The 11,195-nt window shown below is 34.5% G+C and overlaps 1 protein-coding gene across 1 annotated transcript; it reads left to right on the plus strand.

Annotated features, from left to right (window-relative positions):
* Positions 1-1,855: 1,855 nt before the first annotated feature.
* Positions 1,856-9,904, plus strand: LOC132707742 (palmitoyl-protein thioesterase 1). The gene is made up of 5 exons (XM_060679678.1): positions 1,856-2,014; positions 5,644-5,881; positions 9,143-9,301; positions 9,355-9,631; positions 9,692-9,904. Exons 1-5 carry the CDS (start codon positions 1,885-1,887, stop codon positions 9,818-9,820), a joined length of 933 nt encoding a protein of 310 aa, XP_060535661.1. The 5' UTR covers positions 1,856-1,884; the 3' UTR covers positions 9,821-9,904.
* Positions 9,905-11,195: the final 1,291 nt, after the last annotated feature.

Genomic DNA, 11,195 nt, shown 5'->3' on the forward strand with positions numbered 1-11,195 from the left:
TTGTATAATATACTAATTTTCTAGTCTCGTCTGCAAAATGTCTAATTACACACCGATCTAGCGTGCGAGAAGCGTCACTATACCACGTCAGTTTCGCTTCCTACGGATCCGAGTCACTTCGGACATTTCCGGATTTTTTCGAAGATATTTGAATTGTGACGTTTGTCAATTCTGACGGTCATGTCAGTGAATGTAATCGTGTTGTTTTGCGAAAATGTACCCAAAAACTAACTGTCGTAGAAGTCAAATGCCGTTTACCGCACTTGTTGCATAATATACTATTGACGAATTGACAGAATCTCTAAAGATCATGGTTTGTTCTTAAACCCGAGAACATCTGCGGTACGGTCTTGCTTCTGAAGTATTCATAAAAATAGGCAATATTATTTTGCCATTGGAGAACGAAGTAAAGCGAAGACATAATTGGAGTGGATTGCATGGCCTAAGCTAAGGCATTTTCTAACTGAAAATCTCAAAAAAAACATTATGCGATGCTCTTGTCGCTTGGCAACCAAACTCGTATCTTGGCAACGGTGCGTCGTACGGCATCGCCATTGGCACGGATGGAATCGGTGCCTACAAAACACGTTTGTCTGTTCTTTTCTCTGTTTTCTGTTTCTCCAGTTCTCTGTAGACGCGACTTAAATGGCCACAACTTTCGAAGCAGCTTATGGGACACATAAGTCAGTAGAAAATGGATGCGATCGGACCTCGGCAGCCATCTTGTTTTTTTTCTGCTATTTCTTACACACGATAAGTGTCCCAAATTTGAATCTATCGACTTGAAATTTAGCATACGTATGGAGCTTAGTTTCGTGACGGAACCTGTTGAAATCGGGAGTGCATATTTTTAAAAAAATGGGTCTTAAGATGTCAAAAATTTTCACCTGTGGTACAGAGTGGTACAAGATATAGAATAAATTATTTTGACTTCTAGACAAAAAAATATTTTGTCGAAAACTACCAACTTGATCGACAGGATTATATAACCAGAAGACCCGTAAGATCCGGTACTATAACTTTTATTTTATTCATTTTTTCGATTGTGTACAGAGTGTTTCAGTTATTAAATATAAATCAAAATTCGTAAAAAATATGGCTATTTCAAATGAAAAAATGTTTTCTCGAAAACCATTTCCTCTGTTGGAAAAATTCGTTGGAGGTTTAGGGCTATAACCCCTAGTTTTGGCAATTTTTCAATTATGTATAAGGTGTGGGCAAAACATGTATAACATCCTGAAAATTGCCTTTTTTTTGGTAAAATATTAGCCTTAAATAAAAAACTGTAAAAGAAGGGATAGTTTGGTTTAGATAGTATCGTAGACTGTGTCGGGAGCTACAATAGTCGTGTGTACAGATTTTGTTTATCATACAGGGTGCGCGAGATGATGTGAGAAAATATCATGTATATCAATAATGTAAGATGTGAAATTTTAGTTTGAGCCATATGGGCGTTTTGTTATATGGAAAATGGTCAATAAATTTTGTTAATATAACGTATAACTATTTAGTATGGGCTTCGTTGGCAAAAAAAATAAATGAGAATGAAGATGAATCAAAAATTGTTCCTCGTATTTCGTTAAACTACCGTTGAATTATTTAAAAAAAACATATAGGGCAATACGATCGGAAGAACTATAAACCAGGCGGACAAAACAACCAGGAAAATTATGCTCCAGGCTTGCAACAGTTTCGGGAAATCAACTTGACGCTTATAATTCTCCTGGATTTTTATGCTTTTTTGTTATAAGCGACAATGCCGCTGGCCGTGCAGATATAATTGCCGACCCGACCTATCGAAGCACGATAATTATATCAAGTGGCTGTCGCCTACTTGATAATTAACAACAAATCGGTAAATAAAATCATTCGGTGTTTTTCGTTATGGCTGGCGGTCGCTCTTCTTATCTGCTCTCGTTAGCGTGGGTCGTCTGTTGCCTGGCGGTGGTTTTCGCCCAAAATGAAGTCGGAGACGCGGTTCAGCCTACTCCGATTGTCATGTGGCACGGAATGGGTAAGCCTGTTTTCCTTTTCATTTCCAGAGGTGCCGGTTGATCTCTTGTACCTTCTGATCTAAATTAGGTGTCATCATTGGTAACTTTGTTGTGAGTAGAGACAAAGTCGGTTAAATTGGCAAACTAGTAGCAGTTTTTTCACTCATTATAGAAAAACAATTGAATGTAGGAAATGGAAATGGGGAAAATGTACTCTTTTTAAATGTACGAATGATAACCGAATTATCAGCACATTTCTTCATTAAAATATATATAAATAATATATAAAAACATAAATAAATAATATATAATAATATAATAATATATAATAATATAATAATATATAATAATATAATAATATATAATAATAATATAAATATAATAATAGCACCAATTTCCTCGGCTCCTTCTACCAGCAAAAACGGTTACGTTATTTCTGAAGATTCGAGGAAGACGCAGAAAACATTATTCAAAGAAGGCTGTGAAAGTGATGACAGCTCTGCCAGCAAGAAAACCAGTTGTCAAAAAATTATTTTTAATGAATTAATTATAAGTATTATTATTGAAATTAATTTTACTGTATCATTAATCCAAAAACGGTTTTTACACACGAAGAAAAGTGTGACATGTTGTAATGTCTGTAAATGGAAAAAGGAGTTTTATTTCTTAACCACTCATAGCCATCTTAATTCTAGGCTAATATTGCATATGACCTTTTTGTTTTCTATGGGGTGTTCCATTTAAAAAGAGTACACTTCCATAATTTTTTGCTGAACCCTACATTCAAATGTTTTTTCTGTTTCCATCGTCGTAATCGTTGGAAAAATACTACTAGTTTGCTAATTTAACCGACTTTGTGTCTCTACTCATAACAAAGTCACCAATAATGAACACTTAATTTAGGTCAGACTGAATATGTTACAATAAAATTCAAAAAATAAATATAAACATATAAATTCTATTCGCGAAAGAAGCAAAATAAACAGAGATAGAAAATTTGTGATCGAAACGTTTCTCACAGAATTGTTGCGGTTTACTTGTAGCTGTGACAATTTGTTGAAGATAAAGATAAAGACGCTTTTTACATTTCGAAGAAGGGCGACAATGCGTTTTCTACTGCCAGTAATAAAAATTATTTCAATCGAATATTTGAAAAAATACGTATATAATAAAGAAACTCAAGTCATTTACTTTTTACAAAACTTTTTGCTAAGTCGAAATTGCTGACGTTTCGCCAATCATCCTGATTTGAAAATATTTATAATGGCTGTAAAGGTCGTATTATCAGCGTGGACAGCTATGCAGGGTGTTCTCAAATTATTCCTGACAAAAAACTATTTTTGTTGAAGCCTTCAGGCAGAAACGGACAAACAAATATTTTTGACAATTCTGTGTAAAATGGATCTTGACCCCCATGCTGAAATTTCTCGCAAACTATCTATGTTCCAAATTAATCAATTCGTAATTAAATCAAGTTTTTATGTTTGTTTTGGGTAGTGTCCAATTTTTCACTAGCGCCACGATTATTAGCGGTAAAAAAATTAATTACTTTCTGGTCAGTAAATCTTTTAGCATTATTCATGGGTGTTAATGGTGTTAAGGAAAATATTCATCGGTTAAGATAACATTCTCTTGATCAATCTCAGACATTGCCATAAGCTACACTTGGATCAATCAAGATCTCAAGGTTAGGTGATGTGAAGGACTTCTGAGATACCCTGTATAACGATAACTAATTTTATTGCACGGAGCACATACATGGATTTTTTTTTGTTATTCTATATATTTATTTTTTTCGAAAATATAGATATTAGCAAATAAAAGTAAATGTTTGGTCAACTAACTATCATCTTTATCATCTGCAAAACTTATCACGCGTCCATGAAATGGAAACCTTTTTTTTTCATTTACACAATCATTTCCTCGGCTTTTTCCATTCGATAAGGTTACGCGCATCGGGTCGGAAGAAAGCAGAACCGGTACCCTTAACAAAGAACGACTATTGTTTCTTCTAATGGGATCAGCGGAATTGGGCCAGACTAGGTCTTGTGTAACACCTGCAAATTAATTTGTTTCGATCGTAAATCCAAACGCAGACAGATAGATTTTGAATTGCATTATATTGAATTACATAGTATATATAGTCGGTACGATTTGCGATGGCATAGTCGGCTATAAAACCAAGGTGCTCAGTATTTTTCCTGCCTCCACTAGTATACTAAGAATAGCAAAACCCACCCCTTTACCTTTCTTTATTAGCCCCAGGGCGAAACAACATCTGATGAGCAACAACGTACCCACTATAGTACGTGTGTACTCAGATTCTGGGTATATTAGCGACCATTTGTAAATAATCTCTTTGAAACTTCGAACCATATGCGATATAACTTCCAGTCCTAGTTTTTAGGAAAGAGGTTAAGGTCCATTTGGCTGGAATTGCAAAATTATCTATCTTAAATGAATTATGATTATGATTCTACCGAAATTGGTTAAAGTTGAGTAGCTGACATCAACATTAGTTTGTATTGGTATTAAGTAATATTGACAACAATTGTGTACAAGGATTGAAAATACCTCAATAAAAACTATTGTTATTACTATTAGTGTTATTATGATTTGGAATAGAATTTTTTAACGGAGGTACTTCAGAAATATATGTGATATAATATTTTGTAAATGGGTTCCTGAATTAGGTTACCCGGTTTTTCTTTCTTGCAGCAATTATACTTATTAATAATCACCTTCCGATTTCAATACGCGAATTAAAAGCAACGCAATTTTGACGGTAATCCTTGCAATTATTTATATTATTTAAATTAAACTGGTTTCGTAAATTAGACGTCACAGGTACTTAATGAAAACACTCGATTTTACAATAATGTTATCTTATTCAATGTAGACGATAATTATCTGTAATATCTGTACATTTTTTATTTTTTTGTGTGTGCCAGGCTACAACCTCCCCCAATATTTTTATTTTCCGACTATAGTATTGTAGACTGTACTGTTTTACGGACAATGTAATAATTTATTGGAAAAATTGAATTATATACGAGGTGTTTCAAAAAAAGGTTCGCTTTAAATTTCTAGCAATTTTGTGAGTTTAAAGAGAGTGCTTTTAACAACCAAATAAAGATTTCCATTTTGTTTTCAATACACAAATAAACGGACAAAAAAAACCAGAGAACGTAAACAAAGAATAACAATAATAAACAATTGGGGCAAATAAAAAAACGTCATAGGTCGTTTATCGAAAAGTGTTGGAACATTTTTTTTAAATGTCTTAAGAGACTATAAAAAGTATGAAAATTTCCTCATATTTTTGTCTCAGGTTTATTGGCATCTTAATAAAAAACAATTTTTGTTTTTCACTGTAAAAAAACGTATTTTTGCAAGGACCTGTTGGAAAAGTTTTTTTTTCTCAAAGACTACTCAAAATTAAGAGAATAATTTGAATGAAGTTGGTTACTGTCCCGGCCCAAGGAATACCCCGTACACATGAAATATTATAAATAAAATACATACCGAGCGTCAAATACTTTTTTCATTTAACTTTTCTTCTTCAGTGTCGTACTTAATGAGATAAGGTTCAGGAGCATCTTAAATGGACCACCCTGTACACTAGTAGTGTAGATAACATAATTTCCAGGTGACTCATGCTGCTTCCCATTCAGCTTAGGCGAGATCAAGAACAGACTAAACGATTCGCTGCCGGGAGTCTACGTAAATTCTCTTCAAATCGGCGATTCCATCATTAAAGATATGGAAAATGGCTATCTTTTGCATCCAGATAAGCAGGTCGCTTTGGCCTGCGATATCATTCGGAAAGACGAGCGTCTACAGGACGGGTACAACGCCATCGGATTTTCTCAAGGATCGCAGTTTTTGTAAGTCAAAAAAAAAAAATTACGAATGCAATTATACAATAAAATAACAGAATAGTGGAAGGAAAAGATCAGGAATAAGAATATTTGGCAACAACATTATGTTCCACGGACTATAAAGGTTATGGCTAGGATGTTGGACTGGAACGGAAAACAAAGAATAAAGTCGAATTATTCTCGCAGTATTGAAACTGACATTCTCCAGGGATTCCATTTCAAATATTCCAGCTACTAGCCTCTAATTGATAGGTTTAAGATAAATTGCAGTCATAGATGGGGAGTGATTACAAAACAACAACTATTTCTAGTAACAAATTCCAAGTTTTTCAGTCCATTTCCAGCAATTTTTTTATACGATTGTTAAATGTGAGTTGCATATAAAAAACAGCTCCACAGAGGCAGGTTTAAGTGTATTGCAAAAAAAGTTTGAATTCAAAAGTGGTTTCCAGTAAAATGATCTTTAATTTTTTTTGCATTCTTTCACTTTATTTATTTAATTATATTTTTAAAATATTTTCTTACATTTTTGAACACAGTTGTTATAGAATATCATCGGGAATTAGGTTTGGTTGTTGTTTGTCCACATTGATTTTTTACAAAATAATACTCTTTCTCAGACGATTTTCTGCAAAATGTTAGTCTCTCAATTTTTTATCAATTAATCAAAGCCTGTGGAAGTTTCTCCGAAAAATTATAGATTTTTTGATTTAAAAAAACGTAAAATTTTACAAACCTCTTGAAAAATAAAATTAATAATTTTGTATCAAATTTTCCACATTTTGAATAATGCACATATTATACGAGGTGTGATCAGAAATTCAGGCGACTTTTATGTATTAACAAAAAGTATTTATCTATTTATCAAAATGTTGTCCCTATTATACTAAACTCCCAGATATAATACACTTGTGCCAACGTTTTTTCTAATCCTCGAAGCAATTTCTGGTATAGCATTGACTTTTTCCAGCGATTTTTTTTAATGTCTTCAATCGTTCCAAAGCTCCTCCCTTTCAAGACTTCCTTGAGTTGTGGGAACAGGAAAGAGTCGCAGGGAGCCAGATCCGGTGAATATGGTGACTGAGACATGATTGTGGTTTTGCTGGTGGCCAAAATGTTGCCACGAGCAACGACGAGTGAGCATGTGCATTATTGTGATGCAAAATCCATGAATTGTTTTCCCACAATTCTGGTCGTTTTCTTCATATTGCTCCGCGCAAACGACGTATAATTTTAAGATAATACTCTTTATTGACCATACGACGCTATGGTAAGAACTCTTGATGTTCTACGCCACGATAATCAAAGAAAATAGTAAGCAAAACCTTCACATTTGATCGAACTTGACGTGCTTTTTTCCGTCTTCGTGATTCTGGGTTCTGCCATCGGGACGACTATCAATAGAGATGTCGACGTTGTCAGCCACTTCTCTAATAATGATTCGACAATTTTTCAACATCGTTTGTTTGATTTCTGCATCACTTTTATCAATTATTGACGTGGTGGGGCATCCCGAGCCACCTTACTTTTTGAATACACCTCGTACATTTACCACAGTGATTGGTAGTTCAGAGAGTTTGATGGTTTCATTGTTGTTGCCATTAGTTTCTCAGTTTAATTGAAAAATGATTGTCTTGAATATATTTTTTTTATAACTGTCAAATTTTTGAACCTTCAATCTCCATTATCCAGTCATTTTTATGGAAAACTTTGAGAAAAAAGCCCTCGACGTCTTCCATCTAAAACTAAAACGATGGAAACGCTCCGTTGGTGATATTTTGTTAGCAATTTAAACTATACACCCTAACATACGTTATATCATTGAATTTAAAACTACTAATAATCTCCCATTATTAGATATTATTGTGAATAGGAAATCAGTCCTAACAATGGGTCATTCTGTTTACAGAAAATCTGCGCACACAGACCGATATCTTAATGCATTGTCACATCACCATTCGGCCCAAAAATCAGAGATGAGATGAACTTCGTCCTTTCCTCTTTGTCTTGGTCCATGCATCAGTGGTGTGAAATTCATTTTTCTTAAACTCATTCTCAGTCGATTTTCCCTACTATCTGATCGAAATCAAGAATGAGAAATTATTTTTTTAAATACAGAGGGAGGTTTTATTTTGATATCTGCAATCTCAAGGCAACGAAAAATTTGTTGCCGAAGAGTTTTGGAAAGACGGAGAATATTGTGAAGTTTGTTTATCCATTACGTGAATATGAAAACATGGCCGTTTTATGAAATTTTGATTTATTTTAAAACGGATACTAAACAACAAATAGATGATCACAACCAGATGGGTGCAAGTGGAAGTTTACATGAGGCAGTTATTCAGTTATTAACAAATGAGAGAAACTGCTTTTCTTCTTAGCATAAACATACAATTTATCAAAAAAATAAATAAAAGAGGTCCCAACAATATAACCCATTACTTTTTACAAAACTTCTGGATTCCTCTTGCGTCGGTTTTTGCGGAGTCGAAATGGCTGACGTTTCGCCAATCATCCTGTTGGCTTCTTCAGAGCTTGATTGAAACGAGCTCGTATTTTACTCTGCACCTGTTTATATATTGTTTGAGAGGGGCGGTGACAGGTAGAGACCTGAGTAACAGTTAAAATTGTTAGGTTGTTTATTTTATTTTTTATTTTTATATTATTTATTCTTATCAATAAGAAATCAGACCTAACAATGGGTCATTCGGTTTACAGAAAATCTGTGCACACAGACCGATATCTTAATGCATTGTCACATCACCATTCGGCCCAAAAATCATCGCTTACTAACTCTCTTGTTTACAGAGCCGTAAACCTATCCCAACCGGAGTCACTGAATCCAGAATTAAAACACGTTACATCAGTTCATCACAAAATACACTCCACTACAACCTTTCAAAGACAATGAGTGCGAAAGCAACTCCACACTTACCACTATTGTCCTGACTCCATATAAAATCTCTTAACACCTTCGCCAAAGACAAAATTCCATTTGATACACCAGGAGTCTACAGCATTCAGCATTCAGAGACCGGACGAAAAATGTCAACCAGCACTTTGATACAGGAGATATCCAGAAGATTAGTAAATAGTAAGGATGTAATTACTTAGGTCCTATATAACGCCAATGTGTGGACAGCAACAGCTTTTTCCAATATCATGTTGCCCTGCGATAATACATACAGATAAAACCTGCCCTTTTATGATCTAAATGTCAAAAACGGAGCTCATATCATAGACCGGCAATATTTTCTCTTTCTTTAGACGTGGACTCGTCCAGAGATGTCCCAATCCGCCAATGAAGAATTTGATTTCTCTGGGCGGTCAGCACCAGGGTGTCTACGGATTGCCCAACTGCGGTTCCCTGTCGAGCACCATTTGTGATTACTTGAGGCAATTGTTGAACAAGGCTGCATATTTGGAGTAAGTTGAGGGTTCGCACGAAACGTTGTACCCGGAGTCGCGTTTAATTGCAGATGGGTGCAAAATTCGCTAGTGCAAGCGACCTACTGGCACGACCCGTTAAACGAAGAGGAGTATCGAAACCACAGCACTTTTCTGGCAGACATCAATAACGAAAGGGTCGTCAACCAAACGTACATCAAGAATCTGCAGACTCTGCAGAACTTCGTGATGGTGAAGTTTGCCAACGACACCATGGTGCAACCGGTCGACAGCGAATGGTTCGGTTTCTACAAACCGGGACAGGCTGTCCAAGTCCAGAGCTTGGAAGAGTCCCAACTATATACAGAAGTACGAATTTGAGCTAGTCCAATTTCTTGTTGATAAATAAACTTGTTTGTCTAACTGCAGGACCGGCTGGGTCTCAAACGAATGAACGAAGATTCTAAGCTGAAGTTCATTTCCATCCCCACCAATCATCTGAGGTTCGAGTGGGACTGGTTCGAAGAGAACATCGTAAAGTCGTATCTGAAAACCTAAATTTAAACTATTTTGGAATGCAACTGTGATAATTTCATCAAAATTAGAAAAAAATAATTATTGCCAACAATTCATCAATAAATGTTTTGCAAAAATTTGGTGTTATGTTATTATCGGTACTTCGTAAGCGTCAGTGAGACAAACTCAACATCCTACGCAGGAGAAGTCTAGATTTATACAAGTTGAGTCAACGTAAAGTCCATTATCTCATTGGTTTCAAAAGTTATGAGAAATGGTTAATAAACAGCTTTTGAAAATTGTTAGGATGCACAATTCAAAATTATTTTGAAGAATACAGGGTGGCTTAAAAAAGCGAGATGAATAATACCTAAGCTATCCTTGAACATAACGCAGATTAATTTACTTTTTATGTTAATTCAAAATTTTACAGTTATTTGCACCAAAATCGCTAACAAAATTCTTTCTCCTGTTAATAGTTGGGCCAACTAATTTTATAGCAAAAGTCTTAGACAAAAAGGAGGGTAAATATTGTTAAAATAAAAAAAAATAAGTTAAAACAAGTCGCAAAGTATTAAAAATATACATAAAAAGAATTATTATTGTAGGCAGTTGCCGGAAAGCAGTAGGATTTGTTTGTTGTTTGATACTGCAATTCACACTAACTTTTTAAGGCTATTCAAAACTAACCCTGGTAAACTAGACGAGTAGTTCATATTAATATGTATTCCAAAAAGTATACATATCATTATTTACAGGAATAAAAACCAATAAATTAATAAATTAAAAATTATGTATGCTCCGTAAGTTAGCACAACCCCTGCAGTAAGCTTTTTAAATAAGTAAATTTTGAAAAGAGCTTTGTATTTTTGAACATTATGATTTAGTAAATCATATGGGGAAGATTTATAAATGATGTCACAAGCAAAACTTTTTAACTGTACTTTTTCGGTATTAAAAACTTTAATTTATTTCTGGTATCTCTGTTATGCATACCAGAGTTCAACTTGAATTTATTTTGCAAACCTTTGTAAAGTAAGAAACAACAACAACCCAAATGATAAGTCGTTCGATAAAAAATGTGCAACCACTGAAGTTTATTAATTTTGTGTGTTATATGACCTGACTTTGTTAGGATAAATATCACACGACAGCAACTATAGTGCACCTTTCAAATGCTATACTGTTTGTCTTCTTGCCAATTTAATTTGGATTTGAAGGCGTTCAGTTTTAACACGTCTTCCACAGAAAGATCCTTTAGTAGATTTAAATCAGAACAAATGACCTCCGTATATTGAAACATATACTTTATCTAAGGCCAAAGCATGGTTTTCAGCAAATAATCTACAACTGAATGAAGCTAAAACGAAGAATTTATTAGTGTCTAGTAGCAGTAGGTTGACATGTGGCATGGGAT

The sequence above is a fragment of the Cylas formicarius genome, unplaced genomic scaffold, assembly GCF_029955315.1.
Source record: "Cylas formicarius isolate icCylForm1 unplaced genomic scaffold, icCylForm1.1 PGA_scaffold_9__14_contigs__length_23061073, whole genome shotgun sequence".
Classification (NCBI taxonomy): domain Eukaryota; kingdom Metazoa; phylum Arthropoda; class Insecta; order Coleoptera; family Brentidae; genus Cylas; species Cylas formicarius.

Excerpts from the sequence above, each read along its gene's own strand:
- LOC132707742 (XM_060679678.1), top strand. The coding sequence starts at position 1,885 with ATGGCTGGCGGTCGCTCTTCTTATCTGCTCTCGTTAGCGTGGGTCGTC. Across the intron at positions 2,015-5,643 it reads TGTCATGTGGCACGGAATGG|GTGACTCATGCTGCTTCCCA; the intron begins GTAAGCCTGTTT and ends CATAATTTCCAG. Across the intron at positions 9,632-9,691 it reads AGTCCCAACTATATACAGAA|GACCGGCTGGGTCTCAAACG; the intron begins GTACGAATTTGA and ends GTCTAACTGCAG.